This window comes from Pituophis catenifer, unplaced genomic scaffold (genome assembly GCF_029215685.1).
Source record: "Pituophis catenifer annectens isolate HBS135680 unplaced genomic scaffold, rPitCat1.0.hap2 SCAF_6, whole genome shotgun sequence".
NCBI lineage: Eukaryota > Metazoa > Chordata > Lepidosauria > Squamata > Colubridae > Pituophis > Pituophis catenifer.
The window spans coordinates 44,060,050-44,082,541 of NW_027256886.1; the positions used below are offsets into that span (position 1 = coordinate 44,060,050).

At 39.8% G+C, this 22,492-nt stretch overlaps 1 protein-coding gene across 1 annotated transcript; it reads right to left on the reverse strand.

The window, feature by feature from the left end:
* Positions 1-663: 663 nt before the first annotated feature.
* Positions 664-18,242, reverse strand: TLX1 (T cell leukemia homeobox 1). Its single transcript, XM_070945858.1, has 3 exons — positions 17,759-18,242; positions 12,760-12,961; positions 664-886 (listed from the first exon to the last, which is right to left on the reverse strand). The coding sequence occupies exons 1-3, from the start codon at positions 18,240-18,242 to the stop codon at positions 664-666; spliced, it is 909 nt and encodes a 302-aa protein (XP_070801959.1).
* Between the last annotated feature and the right edge of the window lie 4,250 nt (positions 18,243-22,492).

Consider the following 22,492-nt stretch of genomic DNA (forward strand, 5'->3'; position numbering starts at 1 on the left):
ATTTCAGCCTTCACACAAGAGTTTATGAGGCAAGCTTTGCATTTCTCAGTCATTCTAGTATCAATATTCCTTCAACAGAACAAAAAGAAATAAAGCAAGAAAAACCCAAAGAGTTCATCTTGGAAAAGACAAAAGAAAAAGGTGCGAGATTTTATTTTATTTGTAAAATCTAAATGTCTTTTAAGAAAAGGGCACCAGCAGGAGATGCAGTTGTTGTTAAAAAAAGGTTCTTATTCTTCATTCAGATTGCAATTGTGGTTTTTCTTAAAATGATCAGCCTGTAATACTTACATGGGAGAACAACTCCTGTCTTGACGGCAGATAAAATGATATAGCAGTTGTTTCTTGAAAATGGCTCAAAGGAAGAACCTTGGGTTGTTTTCTCTCCAAAAGAATTTTCGGATGTTCCAATATCACCCTTTTCAAGAAGACGGTGATAGTGATGGTGATGTCGATGAAAAACAAAGAAGGAAATTGTTGCCTTTTATTAGAACACTCCACTAGACCAGCACTGTATGACCTTTCAGAGCTTTGGCAAGCAAGGGGACATTGTCTGGTTGCTGCCACTGGCTCATTCATAGGTAACCGTGTCTTCTATGGATGATGCTGAATAAGGCCAGCCACTCTGTAATCAAGAGTCCATGCATAGGCAAAGTTAAGATTTCACTCACAGGAAGAGGCCACAGAAGTAACGCTGGTGATCTTGGAAGTGTCATCTGACCATGGCTGAAGGTTCTGGAGGGCAAAGAGGGAGGAATTGTGAACACAGATTGGGTCTGCTTGGATGGGCTGATTGATGGTTTTTTGGAAGGCCTCTTGCTGGAGCTGCATGAGGATACGATTGGCTTGCTGCCGCTCTGCTTCCCGTTCTTCTGCAGTTTGCCGCCTAAGAGAAATGCACAGAGTATGTCATGTTTCAGCAGGACAACAGATGCCCCTTACTTGTAAAAGTTGACTCCCATTCCATTTCACCACAACCTCTTCCCATCTTTTGGAACATTCTTATGCTCAAGGATTTTTCTCTTCTATCATAGCCAAAATGAAAAGACACATTTAAGGCAACCTGCTGCCCAGTTTATATTAAATAACTGAGCATGGAGAATCCATGTAACAAAGGGAACACCCCTTAAAAGACTTAGCCCTTCTTTGAAACCACCTGACTCAATGATCATCCTAGTGGCAGCCAATAGCTTAACTATGCGTTGTCTGAAGCAGCACCTGCATCCATCCATTAACTATTAATGTCATTTGGTTGATGCTAAATTTTAGAATTATGAGGGATCAGCTGTATGTGTGTGTGATGGTATGTATCTGATTATTCTGTCCTTACACATTTATGTGAGTGGAAAATGTGAAAAAAACCTACAGATTCTAAACATTGCTCCATCTACTGAATACAGAGCCTGTAATACAGTGAACTAAAGCACTGTGATTAACATCTGCTGCTTGCAATTACTGCAAGTTCAAATCTCACCAGGCTCAAGGTTGACTCAGCCTTCCATCCTTTCAAAGGTAGGTGAAATGAGGACCCAGATTGTGGGGGCAATAAGCTGACTTTGTATAAATATACAAAAGTATGAAGGCTATCACTTAACGCATTGTAAGCCACCCTGAGTCTCCGGAGAAGGGCGGCATATAAATTAAAGCAAAAAAAAAAATTTACTTCATATTCATAAAAAGAATGCCTCTTGTTTTAAAACTGCACCACAATTACACAGAACACCTCAAATCCTTGGAAAATTTATACACTAATCTAGTCCACATCGACCACTCATAGCAACTAACAGTATCTAAAACATGTCATAATCAGAAGCATTGAAGAGAAAAACAAAAAATAAAAACAGATACTGTAAATGAGATAATATATATGGGTCAGGGTTGAACTGTGGGGTTCTGGGTGCTCTCTGAGCTTGGTTGTTTGCTTGAAGACATTTCATTACCCAAGTAGATAACATCATGATGAAAGTCTGCAATAAAACAATCAAGCTGAGAGACCATCAAAGATCCCACAGAGTCCATTATAAACTAAAGTTGGTGCCACTCAATTCACAAGAATTTATCTCATGCCACAGTATGGTGTCCAAAGAGATACATAACACCTTTCATCCTTTTTGCTACAAATAATTTCCCTTAATTCTATTTTATTTAAGGACTATGGAAATAATCAAAAGAGCAAAGAAGTCCACAAGAAGATATTGCCTGGGGGGAGAGGGAAGGGGGAAAGCAAGGGAGGGACCAAGAAAAAGAAACTTTGAGAGGCAGAAAAATAAACGAGTTTACAAGAAAACTGTCAGAATTGGAAGAAGTATGAAAGGTGTTAGCAGTTCTCTTTCCAGTTCTGTAACTTAGTATTATGGTCTGGCATGTGCCAGATCCTGCTTTTCTATCAAAAGAATGAATTGAAGTTTCTTTTAAGACAAGTTAGAAATTATTTGCACTCATCTATCTCTCTTCTTTCGTGCACAATCACTTTATCCTAAATCTGACTCATAAGGAATTTATTCTGGATTTTAGAAATTATCTCTTAAGTAGTAGTGTTCAAACAGGAAAGGGAAGACTTCAGGCTTGTTGGAGCTACTGTCATCAGATGCATCAAGTATTCTGCTTTGACAAGCTTAGAATAAAATTGTCGTATCTTAAAATAAATGCTACAATACTCTTAACTGCCTTTAAAAAACAGAAATCCAGAAAAAATATTATAGATTACCTGTTTATAGTGATTATGTGCCATCAAATTGTTGTTGACTCTTAGTGACCATATAGATTCTTAAAAATAAATACATTTGATATGTTATTTTAATATCTGAATAGTTCACCAAATTTTATAAATGGTTAGTGTTTCTATCTGAAATCCTTTTGAGATTTTGGGCAAGAATGCCAAATCTCACAAGATTTCAGATGAGAATGCTAATGTCAGGAAAGATTTGACTTTTCTCTCCCTTTCATACCAGTATCTGCAGTTATCACCACAGGTTGAAACCACCTTTACTCCCCAATTCCCATAAAACATTTTTGCTTTGACTTAGACTTAGAAATTTGAGAAGTGAAATAATACACAAAGAAGTGAATCTCCCAACATGGTGAGCTAGGCCAGAAACCAGTAATCTGGGGCCTATATTATATAGCAAATTCCATCAAAGCTAAAGCCAATACGCTAACTAATAAGACCATTCTTAGAAGAGCATTCCACTGTTCAAAATTCTGGTGAAATCTCCCAAGTGTTAATATTTTCAAGAATCTGCACCTTTTTTAAAAAAAAAGTCATTCTGGAAATTCCTTTTTATTATCTTTATTGATATTGATCTCCTTCCATTGCTGCAGTTCACAAACCATCAGACTTTTAGTCATAATATAAAACAATTTCTGCCTGGGATATTGGTTTAGTTTGATTCCATTGGATCTGGAAAGATTATTGAAACAATTATCAAAAAAGATAGTAGTGAAATGTGGTACATGCAGGTTTAACTCCTTAAAGCAGAGGGAAATTATTAATCTAGAAACTTCAATACTTTTCAAGAAGAGTGGAGATGGGAAAAAGAAACAATATTTCTGTCTTACAGGTAGTCCTCATAACCATTCATTTAATGACCTTTCAAAGTTACAATGGCACTTTAAAAGTGATTTATGACCAGTTTTCACACTCACCACCACTGTAGCATCCTCATGGTCACACGATTACAATTTGGCACATAGCAACTGACATGTATTTATGACAGTTCTACTGTCCTGAGGTCATATAATCACCATCTATAACTTTCCCAGCTGGCTTCCAACAAGCAAAATCAATGGGGGAAGCCAGATTTGCTTAACAATATCTGCAGTGATTCGCTTACCAACTGTGGCAAAAAAGGTAATAAAATGAGGTGCAATTCACTTAAAAATTTATTTGCTTAGCAATGGACATTTTGGGCTCAACTGTAGTTGTAAGTCAAGGACCACCTATATTTGAGAAGTTTACCTCTCTCTTTCTGAGAGTGATTTATGTTTAGATGTAAATTGTGCCTTTTTTGCACAAAAAAATGCCCTATTAATATCACTGTAACTTATAGGAGATTACACCTAAGAGGAAATGCAAAAAAAACAAACAAACGCAAGGCCTAAACATAAACAGCTTTAATACGGCACAGTATTTAGATCAATCTGATTTCAAGGCAGGCTTATAACCTGATTTTATGAATTCATTGTGGCCTCAAATACTTAACTTTTACTAGGTCATGACCAACATTTCTGTATTAACAGTAGAACCATCAATTGCCTATTAAAAATATTTCAGAACTGATTGGCAGATTTGAATAGCGCCCCTCTCTGAGAGCAAGTGAGTTAATGTTACCCAATAGCAATAGCACTTAGGCTTATATACCACTTCATAGTGCTTTACAGCCATCTTTACAGCAGTTTAGAGTCAGCACATTGCCCTCAACAATATGGGTCCTCATTTTACAGACCTTGGAAGTTCAGAATCAAACTCCTGCAGTGAGCAGTGAGTTAGCCAGCAGTACTGCATTCTAACCGCTGTGCCACCACCACTCTTCATCCCTTCAAGGCACTGCAGCAGCCAAAACATGAGAGAGAAAGAATATACCTACGTCCATAGATAAGGAAGTACCAGAACTAAAAAAGACTGCATGCTCAAATAAATGTGCAACAGTTTGGGAGTAGATGAACAATTAGATGCTATAGATGTGGAATTTTTACATACACACATAACTATAAAAAAAACTCCTTAGAGTTGATTAACACAAAACTGAAGGTGTGTATTGTGAAAGATTTGTATACTGTACCCGCCTAGGACATAATGTGTGTGTGGGAGGGGATTATTTGTTTTAGGGTGCTGAATAGACATAGCTACATGTGACTCATTTAACAACCATGGTCTAAAAATACCCCATCTTAATGCAATAAAGTGAAGAAACTGCCTCCCTCCCTCCCTCCTTCCCCCCCCATCCATCTATCTATCTATCTATCTATCTATCTATCTATCTATCTATCTATCTATCTATCTATCTATCCACATAGTAGCAGGCATTTATGCCTTTTTCATCCTATCTGGTGCCTTCTGGTTATTTGGGACTATTGTTCTCAGCATTTGCAATGACTGAGAAGGATGGGAGCCTTGATCCAATATTTTTTGAAGGGAATGTTTAGAATAAATAGTTTAAATGCGTGTTAATTTTTCATATAAACAATATGTTTTAAATTAAGCCCTTTGTATATGTGTGTGTCTACAAATGCACTGTGTGAGGGTCTGTGTGTGTACTGGGAGAAGGATTCTAAAGCCATATTCTGCTCATTCTCTAACACAAAAAAAAGTGCATGAATAAAAAATACCCTTTTCTTTCCACTACAAATTTACTCCTGATGCATATTTAATATTGTTTTGACTCAGAGAAATGTAACTGGGCTTCTTCTGTTGCTCTTTAGCTGTGTTTGTAATTAGTGAAAACAGATTTATTAATTTCAGTATGGAATATTTTTCTCTGTTAGCCAAGTTGTTCACTTGGCAGAGAAAAGCAGTAATTTGTTAAAGAACAAAAAACAAAGCCCAGGCTTGGGGGGTGGCAGTAGGGAAAGAATAAAGTAAGCACTGTGTCCCACCTCAATTTGTTTCAAGACTGCAATAGAAAGCAGCTTAGTTACAGCTCTTCAGCCAGACTTTCATTGCCTTAATTGCAAATATGCAAATTCAAGTAAAGCTTTCCTGGCACTGAGAAGAAATGTCTCATGGGAGAAGTTCCATCCAGACTGCACTGGGACCTTGGAAACATTGTCAAAAAAAGAGAGAAATATTTGCTTCTGAGTACAGTCCAGCATATATTAATTACAAAAGGAATGAAATCCTGTGCACATCTATTCTGAAATAAACCCTGGTGCATTAGAATACAGGAAGTCTTTGCTTAGCTGTCAAAATTGGGACCAGCAGCTCTGTTGCTAATCTGTGGCTGCTAAACTGCAGCTGCTAAGACAAAAATCTTATGACCATACTTCCCAGTCTGTTATTAAGTGAGTCACCATAGTCTTTAAGCATAACATCATGTAATCACGACTTATGGTTTTATTTCCGCATTTTCCATTAACTCTGCTTGACACCAGCCGATTGGAAAGCACACAAATAGCAATCATGTGATGATGGATTCTGTAATGGTCCTTAATGCATGCCAGCTACAAAATGCCTGAATAGTAATCCTGCAACTATAGGATGCTGCAATAGTCAAATACGCAAAGATTGATCAAAAATCTGACTTTTTTATACTGTTGCAACTTCAAATGGTTGCTAAACACTGGACCAATGAGGTCACTGGGTAACTTGGGCCAGTCACTTTTTCCCAATCCAATCTGTCTCACTAAATTATTATTTTAAAGACAAAATCAATAGTGCTGCACTTTGAACTCTTCTGTTGTCCTGTTACATTTGTTAACCATAAGCCTTTCCAGGTTTTGCATTGATGGGTAAGGCCTATTCTTAAAGAAGGGTTCATAAGTATCAGAAAAGCTTAAGGCATCCATTTTATCCCTTAAAATCATCACAAACCCACAAACTGCAGGGAAAGGAAACAAACATTCTAGAAAACTTTGCAGCCATAGAAGACGAGCTATATGCCTGATATATAAGATAAGCAGGCTTTTTGTGAATTTTTTTTAAAAATTGCCCAAGGATTATTTTTCCTAGCATTTGTTGCAATTAAGTGCAGAGTCTGCTTGTTTTGCACTGCATTCACTTAGTTCTCACAGTAACAGTTATCAAAGAGTTCTGTTTATCACCTAGCTTGTTGCAGAACCTGTCAGTGAGGAAGAGATTGGCTGCAGCTGCATTCCAAGACTAGGATTAGGCTAGCTAGAACCTAGGTTTCCATCCTCCTAGCCCAACACCTTAATCACTACACCACACTGACTGTCCAGGTTAATATGAAAAGGACTGCTCCCCGGAAATCTACACAGAAGTCATTTGTTTGGGTAGGTGGTTATTTATTTGAAAGACTCTCTTGTGGACAATTCTGGACAACTCAAAATAATAATAAAAACCAAATATGGTACAACCTTGTGCCTAGCCAACAATATCCAATCCATTGAACAGAACAATCTTCAGATCTCCAACCTTACCTTTTCCAATGCCTTGGTGAACAGTTAAGCCTTTACACTCTTCTGGAAAGATAAAAGGATGAGGGATGCCAAATCTTAAGGGGAAAGTATTCCATAAGATAAGGGGCAAGGGACAGGGGTAACAGCTGCGTGGCGCAGAGATTAGAATGCAGTACTGCAGGCTACTTCTGCTGACTGCTTGCAATTTGGCAGTTAGGCAGTTTGAGTCTCATCAGCTCAAGGTTGACACAGCCTTCCATCCTGCCGAGGTCAGAAAATGAGGACTCAGATTGTTGGGGGCAATATGCTGACTCTGTAAACTGCTTAGAGAGGGCTGTAAAGCTCTGTGAAGTGATAAATAAATCTAAGTGCTATTGCTAAGTGCTATTGCTATTGCTTCTGAAGTCCCACTAGATGGCACTATTTAAAGGAACGGACCTGGAACATGCCCATCCTAAATAACCTGATGGGCCACACAGGTACCTCATGAAGAGCTGGACTGATTATTTATACCAACCATGTCCATGTCTCTTTCCTTGCAATAATTTTCCAGGCATTCTTTTATCTTGGTTGTGTATAATTTAGGCTTTGCTGGTGGCAAGTGTGCAAAATAAGTTCTTTTTTCTTGCCAGCTTTCAGACAGGTTGAATCCTTGGCTTTTTGGATGATTCTGTATGGCAACATGATATTTAGCAAAGTCAAAAACAGTTCAGATTGGTGATATTAAAACACATAAAAGCCAGGAAGCTTTCATAGGTAAAGGCTATTTCATAACCTTTTTCATTTCAAAAGAAAACTACCAAGACCTACCAATTACATCACATTTCTCCAACCTGGGTGTTAGAAAATTCCCAGAATTCTCAGCAGTAAACATGATATATGGGGAATTCGGGGAACTGAAACCCACATATAAGGAAGGTATTAGATTCTTGGGCTGAGGAAAAAAATGCCTCTGGGGCCTGAATATGTTACCTATTTAAAGTGTTATGAGAAGGCATACTTCAACACCAATTTCTAAAATTGAGATATAAAACCCTCTGAGCCTACAAAACTCAATATCAATTCTGCCCTCAATCTCTACTTACAATAATTAATTTAATTGTTTTATATCCAATTCTGCTTTTACTCCATCAGTTTACACTTCCTTTGCCTATTTTCCCAACAGCAGTCCAATGGAGACAGCTGGAATGACGGGCAATAAATGGCACAAAGCCAACCAGTGAGCTTTCACGCCTGGGGTCAGACACAAGCCTGGGCCTCTTCTTACTTTAACACCTTTCCTGGCTCTTTTACAATATGAATTTCTCTGTATATATAATTTAAGCTAATTATTATGTTACACATGCTTATTTAGAAATACTTATTCAGTGGGGCTTATTCCTATGTACATTGGCATAGGATTGCGTCCTTAATAGCATTTTCAGGACACATTTATAGTATAAGACAGCTTATAGTGATATTACAGATGGACACATCAAATTAAAAAAAACAGAAATGTATTCTTCATTCATGATTAAATGTCAATAACACAAATGCCCTGTTTATAATGTTTTATCGCCGTTACAAAAATGAATAATGTACCCAGAGAGAGAGAGAGAGAGAGAGAGAGAGAGAGAGAGAGAGAGAAGATCCAAAATGTTCTAATTATTAATAAGTCTGCTAACTAAATAGGGGCCAAGAAGTCCAGATATCCTATGAGACACTGATTAATAAAAAAGTTTAACATGCTGTACTTCAAATGGAATTATAACATCTGGAACCATGAATTCTTCCAATGATCAATTATGGGCATAAGTATAAAAGAGGAAGTACTGTAATGTCAACTACTAAATATTTAAACATCTATTTAAATATTCTCACTTTTAGACAAATCTAAAATGAGGTACTGCTGGTATATGATACCAGATCCATAATGTATAAAGATACCTGGTTTGTGTGGGAAATGTGAAAAACACAAAGGGTTATTTTACCATGCATAATGGACTTGTAATAGAAAATTTTGGGTACAAATACATACAATAATGCAAAGAATTTTAAAGATTAATATATAGGAAACCTGATTTTTTTTTAATGTACGACTTGAAGAAACTTGTTTTCTTTATATATGGTAACAGCAGAAAGACTACTATATGCACAAAGACAGAAAGATTCTGAAATACTCATAACAGAGCAATGATTGGTAAAGATGGCAAAACTTGCAAAAATGCAATACTGACTTGTTTGATTAGGAAGAAGACAAATACATTTATTAGTGACTGGAAACCTTTATGGACTTTTTGCTGAAAATGGAAAAAAATGAATGAATGATTTATGGATTTGATAATTAGAAAGAGAAAAATATGGGAAGAAGGGAATTATGATGTAACTATAAAGAGGAAGGATAGATGAAAAATTTGTAACTGCTATAAAGTAAGTTGAAAGCCAAACCTTGATGTGTTTTTTTTCCATTTCTTTTCTTTCCTTATTTATGTCTTGTACTTATTCACTTGCTCTGCTTTCTTTATTCTTTTTCTTTTCAATTATATAATATCTTGATTTTTATTAGCGTATAAAATCTCTTAATAAAGATAAAAAAGAAAAGATATTGTTTTAATTTGGAGTGCATTTGCAAATAGAATATATATATTTTAAAATGCATTGGGTGTCCTTATTTTTAGTTTGGTTGGTTGTAGCTTTTTTAAAAAAAATGATTCTATTTGTTAGCATTTGTATCTCTAGATAACTGGTATCCACTTGCATTGACAATATGATTACAAGCCTTACCTTAATATGTTAGTGTATAATTACTAGCATTACTCACATATTGGCTTGCTACATGTAGTCCTCAACTTATGACCACAATTGAGCGCAAAATTTATGTTGCTAAGTGAGAAATGTGTTAAGTAAGTTTTGCCCCATTTGTTAAGTGAATCAGTGCTGTTGTTAAAATAGTTACATGGTTGTTAAGTGAAACTAGTTCCCCCCTTGACTTTGCTTGTCAAAAGGTTGCAAAAGGTAATCACATGACCCCGGGACACTGCAACCGTCATAAATGTGAATCAGTTGTCAAGCATCCAAATGTAAACCATGTGACCATGAGGATGCTGCAATGGTCATAAGAAAAATGGTCATAAATCACATTGTAACTTTGAACGTCACTAAGTGAACTGCTGTAAGTCGAGGAATACTTGTATTCAGGATGCTAGCATTTTATATTTTTATTGAACTTCAGTATCTCTAGTCCCCTCCCCATCCATATCCTTATTCTGAGAAAATACTTCATGTTTGCTGACTCTTTTTTTCAAAGGTGAAACTGTTTATTTTCCACCCTAATACTATAGACTCCCTATGTGGATGTAAGGACCAAAATTTTCAGGGCTGTAAAAAGTCAGAACTGAGTAATATACTGTATGTCTATTACAGCATATAACTTTCTTGTGAAGTGATTCTCCTCTTCTTACACTGAGAAAAGACCAAGTACTCTACCTATATTGCCTCCTTAAGTCCAGGCAAAGACAAAGTATCTGTTTAAAATTTTAGATGGGAGATAGCTTGTTTGCCTCCCAAAACTATAGTCATTTTCAAGCAGGATGTTAATATCTGGCTTCATGGTAGTGTCTGGAAGACTTTTTATAATAAAACCACTAGGAACTATATGAATTTTAAGGCTATATATTTATGATAGTATACACGGACAATCTAGTTGATCAGATTACATTAAAAATTATTGCAACTGCAAAATAAGATTGTCCTTGAGTTATTCTTTCAAGGGACTCTGTTCAATCCTATCTAGTTCATCTATCCAGGAAGCTGCTTTAATAAAGATTAGCTCCTAGGTGTCTCTAGCTCAGAGGTGTCAAACTCACGGCCCGGCAGGCCAGATGCGTCATGTGCTGCCTACCTCCACCCCCCATTTTAGCGAAGGGAGAAAAAAGTCACAATACGTCACATGACAATAACGTGACGATGCGAGTTTGACACCCCTGCTCTAGCTGCCATGAAAAGTCTCTCTCCTCTGCTGCTCACAGTTTGCATCAGTCCTAGCAATAGAAAGAAAGCTCACCTCTCCTGTTCTAGATCAGTCCCAACAATGAAATTTTGCCCTCAGTACCTGTGGACTGCTCGGTGCAAACCCTCAATATCCCAGGAACAATATTTTAAGCAATGATAACATATGCCTAGACAACTTAAAGATCAGAAGTAGAACAAGGAACAAAAAATGTTAGAGCCGCTTATCCAATATTTTAAAGACATTTCTAGAAATAGAGAACACTAATGGGTTAAGCCACTTCTAGCCACCTCCCTCCAATCTATTGCTGAGTCATAAGATAGCAAAGGAAATGGCTTGGGATTCTGCTGTGGGTGATGGCAGCCCTACCTCTATTCTGCTCGTAAGGTGGGTGAAGAGTCACCCAGAATGAGAGATGGTACATATAGTACAGCCTCTGAACTTCCTTACTTGTTTCCGAAGACTGAAGACCGGATGCATCAGACCTCACCGTGCAAAAGTTTTCCTTGGTTTGTTTCTCCTGTAGCTCTAGCAACGGAAGCTGTCTTTCCACAACAAGCCTGGCTGTCTTCATTTTGAATGGCAACTCACAGGAACCAGCCCCTCCCCACCATTTCCAGTCCATCAGCCAATAAACCAAGACTCAGCTTTAACCAATCAGCTTTCAAAGCATCTGTTCCAAGCTTAAAATAGATCAGAAAGATTGCTCGTTTCCAAAGCAAAACAAATGGGAGACAGCAGCTAATATATGATGATTGAAATATTTTCCACCACAACAAAAGTCACATGATGGACAGGAAGTCCTGTACATGTATCTCAATGGTTAAAGAAGATGGACTCCATTCCCAACTGTGTTGTCTAGGAATTATGGGAGTTTATATCCAACCCATCTACTCGTCATGTTTTGGGGGGAAATGGCGTAAATAAGATACAGAGATTCCTAATTTAAGCTTAGAATAACTTTGACTAATCAGAGATCTCAAAGAAAAGAGGCTCCTTTACCGAGAAATAAGAAGGAGCTAGCCTGAAGTAGTTAATGTACATTAACTGAAGGAGAAGCAGCAGGTGAATCAGGTAAAAACAATGTCTATGTATTACATATAAAGGGACACATTCAAAAAGAAGTATGAACACTTAGTGATATATATGAAATTAAATAAATATTATATATCGGATTGGATGGTAGGATCAATAGTCAAATTAAAAAAATATGAATGCTGATACAACTCTTAATCCCTTTGACATTAAAACTGCACAACATTCATCAATTTCCCTCCAGATATGCCAAAATTGCAAGACGCATATTTCCCACGAGCTCCACTACTCTGTTTGCTAAGCATTTGGAGGGACCATGCTGGGGAAGGCCTCCTACAAAGAACTTTTAAACAGGAACTCAAACATGTTCTTTGATTCCTAAATGACTCCCAATGGGACCAACTTCTTCCAGGAATCACTGGATCTGTGCCCAGTAGATCCTTGGGGCATGCTTCACATTTGGCAGACCAGATCTAATCATGCTCACCCCAGGAAATCACCCCTGTTCCTGATCAACTCCCACTGAGAAGTTTGGGGGGAAAAAACCTACTCGAGGTTTGTAGAGAGTCTTGATGGCCCAGGAAGTGACTAGTCCAGTGGGTGAAAACATGTTCCAGCACAGCAACAGTAGCAACAGCTCACTTGCTTGGTGTGCTTACCTCCATTTTGTTCTCCGGTTCTGGAACCAGGTCTTGACTTGGGCATCAGTCATTTTCAGAGCCTTGGCTAAAGCCGCCCTCTCGGCTGAGGCCAGGTACTTCTGTCGGTGGAAGCGCTTTTCCAGTTCACAGATCTGCAGACGGGTGAAAGAGGTGCGCGGTTTCTTCTTCTTGGGGGGCGTCCGGTTCTGGTAGGGGTGACCTATACGGCGTGTTACAGTGAACGGTGAGAGGGCCACTGGAGGGGGAGACAGGGCGGGCAGGGGGGGGGCAAAGAAGTAAGCGGTGACATGATCAGGAAGGACTCCACAGAGCAGCGGCAGAGGAGAGACAGAAAGACAGACACCAAGAGTCAAACAGAGAAGTAGGAAGGCACAGAGAAGGCTTGGTCACAGGGCTCACAATCTCCTCCTTGCTTTTCCAAGCACAAACCTCTCTTTTAGAACCCACCAATATTTCCTTATTCATGGGCTGCTGTGGAGCAGCTTTCCCATGTCCCCAGGTGGATCCCAATATGGAGGCACCAGACTCTCTGCAAGAAGTGAGCTCTGTGGCAGAAGAGCACATGAAGGGTATATACGAAGCGGGCAGGGGGCATGAATGGGGAGGGGAGAAATCCTTGTTTGGAGCGCCAAATCTACCTTGCAAGCTAGGAGCAGAGCGATCAAAACTGTGTACATGTAGAGCCCAATCATTTGAATGTTATCTGGGAGAAAATACGTAAAAATAAAGGTTCAGACTTCTGCAGCCTGAATAAGAGCATTATTGAGCTGCTGTTATTTAAGACTTTGGAACAAAAGAGAGCTTGAAAACCTTCCCTATAAAAAATCCAAATCTGGGATTCCAGTTCACCCCACTTTTCATTGTTTTGACAACCTTTTTAAAATTATGATGATTATTCATATCCTTAGTAGTTATGTAATCATCAAAGTACACTTTCATTTTTCATTTTTATGTGTTTTTATTTTGTTGAAGATCGTTTTTTTACTGAAGTCCATAACCCTGGGCAAAGTTCTTACTCTCAGAAAAATCCACAGGAGTTAACTCAAAATAAACCTAATTAAACAGGCAGTTCTTTCTGAAGTTTGAGCCACTCTCTCTGGATAAAAGATATGTATTATATAGACTGTAAACAATAACCTTCATATGAACGAAAAAAAGTTTTTTAAATATTGGGATAATGTCTAAGTAAATATGCATTGGGCTGACTCCGATACTAAAGATGAGTCCAGTTTGTTCAGAATTAAGTGCCACTGAACTCAATGGAACTAACTCTGTACGTCACATAACTCGGCTTGCAATTATAGTGAGCACAATTATGTGTATGGAAGTGGGATAAATCTCTCTGTCTCATTATCAAAATCTGCTTTTGATATTTGATTTATTCATAAATGTTCATGCAATTACCAATTGAAATAATGCTTATGGGAATATATATTTTGCTATTTTATTTATAACCTTAAATATATTTGCCTCCCAACTTCACTCACTTGAACACATTCCCAAGAAATGTCAAGTGTAAATCATAAAACTAAGGAAAATGTTTTAATTCATAAAGCTAAGAAAAGTGTTATTGAAGGAAGCAGGAAGTGAAAGCAGCAGCACAGGAATGCTTTCCAAGAATTATTCTAGACATAATTACTCTGAGTTACTTTGACATTCTTTGGAATTCCTTCATTTATGGCTTTAATTTTAAATCTAGGAAATGTGACTTGTTATAAATTTTGTAGCATCGTTGGACTGAAACTATCAGGATAATTGTAGTGTCCACTGCAATTGTAGTGTTTTGTTTTAGTTAGATGGCTTTACATAATTATTCTGCACATGAGCAATTAAAGAAGGCACCTTTTAAATTTCTCTAAGAATATATTTCACTTGTGACAGCTATAATTAACAAACCTATTTTCCAAAATCTTCCTAACTTAAGTAGATGTTTACAGTTCTATTACTGACACCAAAATCACCAACAACAGCAACAAAAAGAACTCTGATTTAAGACTCTCTTGCAGGGATTTTATTTTGGTCCATTTATTTTGTCAAAGGGGGGGGCATTATCTACCTGTACCCTCTTCCCCTCTCTCTAAGGCTGAGCACTTTCTGGAAAGATACTAACCAGATGCCAGAGAGGCATAGAAAAGTGTACCTGGGAACTACGGGAAGAAATAGAAGGAAGTTGACAATAGTGTTTAAAATAGAATATCACTGCAATCTATCGCCAACTCTCCTAGATACCTGATTTTGTTTGTATCTCGTTTAGTGGCAGCAAATCCATTTAAAAACACAGCAAATAATCCCAAAACTGAAATTAGCGACTTTTGGTTAATTTACCAGCAACATCCGGTTATCTCACCTGAGATCTCTCTGAGCTTGCCTGATCTGGGTATTGTACTCTCCTGTAAAGTTCAGCAGTTTCCCGAACCGAACAAGGAACGGAGGGAAATTCTACGAACCTTGTTCGGCGGTGCCGAGGCTGATTTTGCCACAAATAGCTCTAAACAGCTCCTCACAGCCTTCGCTCTCCCCACGCCAATATGGTTCGCATTTCCCCAGCAGAGGCCCTCGGCGGAAGGACGGCGGGGAAAAAAAAAAGGCCAAGGTTAGGCCTCTGTAGAAGAACAAAATCTCTTCTTTCCGAAGAACGAACCAAAAATTCTCTTATATATAATATATATAAAGCCCGATGAGGACGGGCCGGAGGAGGATTTGTTCCGAACTAAAACGACCCAGCCTCACTTGCAGCAGCCCCTCGGCAGGGAGGGCGAAGGCTTTTTCGGGCTGCAAGGCCCTCAGCCGCGTCTGCGCCCTCGCGAGTGGAAATTTCGAAAGAACCACCTCTTGCTAATTGGCGGCGGTGGCGGTGTAATCCAGCAGGCCTAAAGACCCCCCAGTCTGGCGACGGCCAGGCGAAATAAATAAAGCGGCCGCCTGGGTCGTCGCGTCTTCGGGTTAAGCTGTTTCAGGCATGGCCCGCGCTGCCAAAAAGCGCCGGTCTCCCTTCTCCCCAGCTTCCGCGGCTGTTTAAGATTTCTCTCCGCCATTCAAGGAAAAGCAACCAAAGAAACTGAGGCGTGGCGGGCAATTCAAAACTCAGTACAACCCGGATTACAGGCCTGTTTGCGCGGACCGGGGCGCGTCCCTTCCTGCGGGAGCGGGTGCCTACAACCGAAGAGAAATTTTCCTCCTTCCTGGCCTCGTCTAGTCCGAAATTGCTCCCCTTGTTTAGTGGTGATGACTCCCGGTTGGATTTACTATTGCAGGCCGGGAGTTGCTGCCATTGAACGCCGTGGGGCTCCCTTCAGAGCACAGCGTCAAAGAGCAAGATCGCGCCGCCACAGCCTCGATCTGCCCGTCCGTCTTGCCGGGGACATCGCAGCAACCATTACTCTAATCTGCATGTAATAATCTCTCCGCCCCGACTGGAAGCCAGGTAAAGGGCTAGCCCTGGGGACAGGAGGTCGTATCCTGCTCCGAAGCGTCAGATAATGGGAGCCTTTATTGATGAAGGTCGGGGCTCGCTGTTTAAATTAAAATTGAAATATAATTACCATTATTGTTTGTGGCATCCTGGTTGAAGGGAGGGGCGGGATGAGCGTAAATCTGGGAGATTTGGAAAGAGCATTGAATTGCTAAGATTTATCTTCCAATAGATTTGCCATTAAACAACGAACTGACATTTGTTCTCTTTTCTCCTCCTCCCCTGCCCTTTTTAAGGCACGTGGAATAATAAAGGTGCCAATTTATGGGTTATGCATGCCCCATACTTCTAGGAAAAGATGAACCTGGCCGGAGTGTAGTTGATCTATACTTGAATGATTCAAGTATAGATCGTTCTTGGACTCAACTATAGATCATTTTCTGGCACTCTCCCTTTCAGTGCTACCGGTATTAATATCATTTTTGTACCGTCTGGCTGAAATGTATATTATGTGTATTAAATGTATATTTTTATCCGTATTCCCACGTTCCATAATTTATAACAGTAATTGTGAGGGATGCACACAATTACGCAGAATAAACCTAATCAGGGAATATGTAGACAGACGCATTATTTGTTCAATTTACGATTTCTATGTTTTGAAATTCTACTGATGGTACATTTTTAAAACCTAGTTATTTTCCAACTTGGACTATATATACTAACAAAAGTTGGTGAACTATGTATATGAAATCGTTTGATAACTGTATGTCTCTGTGTACATAAAGTATGTTACATACACATAAACATACAGAGAGATAATGATGTTGTCGGGGATAGTGATTGCTATAGGGTTATTATAGTATTATAGTATAGATTCTAGCCATATCTATAGTGTTCCTAAGAGATGTTGTTACCGTTGGACGCCTTTTATGAGCGAAAATGAGGTGGGCAAAATATATATATTCGTGAACGAAATATAGAAAATTGGAAAAGAACCTACATTGCGGGTACATGATTTAATTTAAAAATGTTGAAACAACATGCTTGACCCAAGAAAGTAAAATTGAATGTTTAAATGTTTCTAAAAGTTGCATAAAGGCTAGGCAACGAGATTATTTGCCCGCCGATTTGAGCTTCTGAGAGAAGTGGTAAGAGTTTCAGAAAGATGGTACGGTATCTCTTCCGTAGAAATTTTAATCAGTGTGAAAGCTCGTCCTAATTATGCTATAAAACATCGTTAATTTAATAAGGATAATCAAGTCGCCATGAAAAGTATTAGGAAACGCTTGCTACTTGACGTTTAGCCTTCTGAATTTCTGGCACCGCTGCTCTTTCGGGCCATACAGCTAAGGCACATCCGTCAACGCTGTTTATAAATCAAATCAAACCAATCGATTCAATTAAAGCGGTTGCAAATCGAATGCGAGCAAGGCCGGGATTCTCTCGCTGGAGGGCAGGAGAGGGAGGCTATCCAGCCAACTGGCTTGCCGGAGGCAGGAGCGGGGAGACAGCGGGGAGGCAGCGCTGAAAGGCGCCGGCAACTCGCGCGGGGCGGAAAGAGCCCCGGAGCCTCTCACTCACCCGTGAAGCGGTCCTTGGTGTAGCGCCTGTTGCTCTCCATCCAGGGGAAGGTCAGCCCCGTCAGGTTGTTCACGGTGGGCACGGCAGTGGGGAGTGGCTGGGGGACGCCGCCGGCCATGGGTCTGTGTGCCGGCACTCGGATCACGCCCCCGGCCGCGTTGAGGTTATTTCCGTTCATGGCCCCGACTCCGACGTTGAGGTTGTAGGAGCCCGCCAGCGAAGCCATGCTGCAGGCGCCGCCGTTGCTGTAGCCCCCGGCGGAGGAGGACCCTCCACCGCCGGGGGCCGAGCCGTAGTGGCCACTCATGGGGTTGTAGGCACTGCTCACCACGCATCCTCCCAGGCCGTAGTCCGCCGCGTCCTGCAGCCGCGCATTGGAGATCATGCAGCTGCCTTGGTCCGGGTTATTCAGGATCTGGTCGATTCCAAAGCTAATGGGCTCGGCGTGGCTCTGGTGGAGGTGGTGCCCCCCTAAGTGATCCATGCTGGGCCGAGAGCCACCCCAAAGAGGGTGACTTTGCCCCCTCCTCCGCCACCGCCACCGCCACCTCCTCCTGATTCAGTGCTAGAAATTTTTTAAAAATACACGCAGCTTTTCTGGTCTCGCTTCACTTGCTCCCGAAGAGGTAAAAAGACGGCCGGAAGCTGAGGAAGGAAAAGCGGGGAGAGGAGGAGGAGGAGGAGGAGGAGGAGAGAGGGTGGGGAGGGGGAACATGCGCGCCCGTGGGCTCCTTCTCTCGCCTCTTTCCGAGGGCATCAATCATGTTGGCCTAAAGCCTGGCGCTGCTAGGCCCTGCTCCCCCATTGGTGGAGCCCCGAGAAGCGAGGAGGGAGAAAAAGAGACGGAGGCCAAGGAGCTTCCCCCAGCAAAACTCTAACCGGGGAGCCCGGCAGTAGCAAATCAGCCGACCACGCGCGGAAAGCAAGGTCCGGGTAGGCAGCGAAACTGTGGGCTCTCTGTTCTAATTCCCTGCGGAAACTGTTGCCTCTGAAGCGTTTGCTCCGGTGTTTTGAACCTTTGAGCGCCACGTGTGTTCGGTCCTATAAAAAAACAAAAAATAATTATTTCGTTGTAGCTGTCGTATCTTCCTTCTTTACCAATTATCTACGACTTTTCCTTTCCCTTCCCCTTCCCCTTTCCCTTTCGCTTTCACTTCCCCTTTTTCTTCTCGATCCACACTGATTAGGGAAAATCCTGAAGTTTAAAAGATCATAATCACCGTCCCTGAACTTAATTTGGGCTAGAACCGCTTATCATTAAGTGTCCTCAATACTGGGCAAGAGTAGTGTGTATCCTCCATGTGAGCCTTCAATATACTGTTGACTCCTGGCTGCTGCCTAGACTGGTCCCTGCAGGATAGAGAACCATTTTCTTTTAATTGATTGAACCTTTCCAAAGCATATACAGTATTTTCAGAACGTTTTCGGGACAAATTTCTATAGAAATTGGTATGCTTTGATCATCTCAGCACTTTTTCCCCTCACCTCATTCATCTTTTAGCTAAAAGAAAAAGGGAAAAATACCCACTTAATATTATGACTCTTCGGAAGGGAGGAAATAGATATAAAAATATTAAGGAAGAAATTTCACAAAGTTATGCTGACCGTAAGAAGTACCATATTGAATGGTTTTTCTGTACAAAAATGTAACGGGCCAAAAGATTACTATACTATTTATAATCCCCATCCTCATCCACAAAGATTATGGGGGGGGGGACAAAGAGAGAAGACGAAAGCAAATTTGGTAGCGATCTCCTATTTACATAATCCTACCAATCTCTTCTGATCTGATTAGGAGAAGCTTATGTGTCTACTCAGAGGCAGAGAGTATAAACTCTTCATTAATGACCCTGTTTCAACTACCCAACCTAATAGTCACATATGTATTAAGTGTGGAAGTAAAATTTCATCAAGAGTGAGATGGTAGAGTGTATGATATCCAGAAGTTACTCAGTTCTGGATAACAGGTGCAAAAATTGGAAAATCCGGAAAATCCTTTTGGTCTCATTTGGGGTCAGCAAAATGAAGCTGTCTCAGACTTTTGGGGCTGGCTGCAAATTCAGGAATCCTCCCTTACCTTCACCCTTCCATTTTGCAAACAACGTCAGCCCTCAGCATTTGCTATCCAAGCCCCCAGAGCCCTTTTTGCTCATTAGCTGCGTGCAGTTCTATTAATAGACAGCGCTTTCCATGGAGAAGGATGCGAGTGAGCTCTGGACTCCCAGCCTGAATTGTTTGTATGGAGAGGCAAGACTTCTGAAAGGAGCAGAAGATGTTCGTGGGAAAAGGATGAAAACTAGAAAGGAAAGCAGGTGGGAGAAGGAGCTGGGCCTTGGTGTTCACTTTCCTAGTTGTTTCACTACAGTCAATGTGCAGTTTCTTTCAGTATGTGGTAAATTGTGCTGGAGGCAGAAAAAACCTAATAAAGCTGAAGGCAAATGAAGACCCTTGATACAAATTATTGATACAATAATTATCAAGGATTTTCTGGAAGTGTTTTCAATACTTAAAGGTAAATTAGAATCCTCATCACACAGAGCTGTGAATATACAGTTTAATGTGCTGCCCCTTCTACAATCAATTGCGCAGACAATGTTCTTTAAGAAACTGGTGGAAACAATTTGCATTTTAGTTTTAATTTTAGATTAAAAGCATTTAAAACAGTACCCAGGAAGATCCTTTCCTATAGCTCTGATGGAAATTTTGTCTATGTTCAACAGCTGCTATGGCTACCAGAAATCATTTGACACATTTGACTTTGGGACGTTCACACACACATTCGCACATATCAATTACCCTGACATTTTATGTAGATCGAATGATAGATTATCAAACAATTTCAAAATCAACAAAGTAGGTCCTCCCGTAAGTACAATATTCACCCATGTTTGTTCAAGTTTCCCCCACCGGTTTCAACCACTCATGAACCTTCAAGTGAGTGAACACGAGCCAAAATTCCTGACATTGTAATTTGAAGTGACATACGCATAATATTTGCTTTTAAAATGAAGGAGGGCAAAGTAGGTCTGTTTTATTTTCAAAATCAGTTGAGACATACACAGTATAGGCACTGAATCATTTTCTATAATTGGATGAGAGAAAATCCTTGTCTGGGTTTACTGATGTTCAGAGTTCACAGCACTTTGCTTAGTTGGGTGCATTACAGGGTGGAGGAGTTCGTTGCAACCATAACTCTCTTCCTGTGGCTATTTTGTCACCTCTATTTTTACTTCTTTATATCATAAGGTTGCAGTAGCTTCCTTTTTCATTTGTTTGGAATCACTTTCCCTTAGGAAATTGGTGGCAAGTTTTTGAAATCTATGAATTGATATACACCTATGTGACATTAATTAATTGATTTGGAGGGTAGGGGAGGTAAGCAGGACAGAAAATTCAGGTAATTTGAATCAAAATATTTTTGACTACATCTTTCTCAATCCCGTAGAACTGCGCCATGCCTGAATATTGTTTAGAATAATAATAATAGCACTAATTATAATTAAAGCAAGTAAGATTTAACAGAGTTGACAAAGTGACTAAAAAAATTCTAGTTGATCCAAAATTCTATATTCAGAGGCATCTGCAATTGCTGGAACATAATTGGCACAAAATTCCCAAGTGGGGTAGCTCAACTTTAGCACTGCTTCAGCAAGGCAGACCAGACGGAAGGAACAGATTTGACTTGAGCCCAAGAGATTCCCCCATCACTCACATGGGTTCATTAGTGCCTTTGTAGAACTGTACGTTTAAATTAAAAAGTATTTATACAATGTGCCTTATTTAGTCTGGAGGAATTTTTACCATCTTTAACAGAGTTAAAGACTAGATTTGATATTTGCAGGATTGGGACTCAAATGTCTGACAAACCTCTCATCTTTTCAGTCCAACTAATTTTTAAAAGCAACTCATGCCTTCCTCTCAAATTATAATTATATTACTGTGTTTGTTGTTTGTTTGTTATGGAAAACAAGGACAAAATTCACCATGAGTTTAATTCCAAATGTTTGTTCCAAACTAAATGCCTTTTTTGTGGTGTTGGTAGTAAAAATACAACTTTCCTTGTGAATATATTCCCATGGTTCTCTATATGAAGTCTCACTATTATTCAGCAGGGTTATCAGTATCAGTATGTTCTTCAATACCAACACTTCCAAAACTGTTCTTTTCTGCAGCAATGTTTAAAACAAGCCATAGATACTTCTACAATGAATACACACATCTGAATTAACTTTTAATTCTTTTGTTTTTGTAAACGATGTGTTCAGCATTAGTCAGAAAGGTGGTGGTGATGAATGGAGGAAGTTTCAGTTCAACACATCAACACATGAGGTTTTGTTTTGAGCACACAGCATGCTTGCTCTGAGCTCCTTCCTTCTCCCAATCTTTCTTGCCAAAGAACTTTTGGCTGACTTAAAATTGACCAGATGCTGCCGTAGTTTCAAGAAATTTCAGATAAAATGACTTTATAAAAAAACAGTGCTAAATTAGCATGTCAAGAAGTTTATGATGGAAAAGATTAAATTGCTTTAATAATCAGAATATTAGGGTGGTGCAAGCACAGCCTTTCTGATTAGGACTGAGGAGAGAACAATGTTTTTTCTCTTCTGCAACTGTGTGTGTTTGGGGGGGCATGGAGGAAGCATATTGTAAGTTTGAAAAGCAGAAAGTAAATAGATCATCTCAGCAACCAGGAGCAAGGTTGAGTGCCATGTGTAGGACATGCTTTTGGCACTC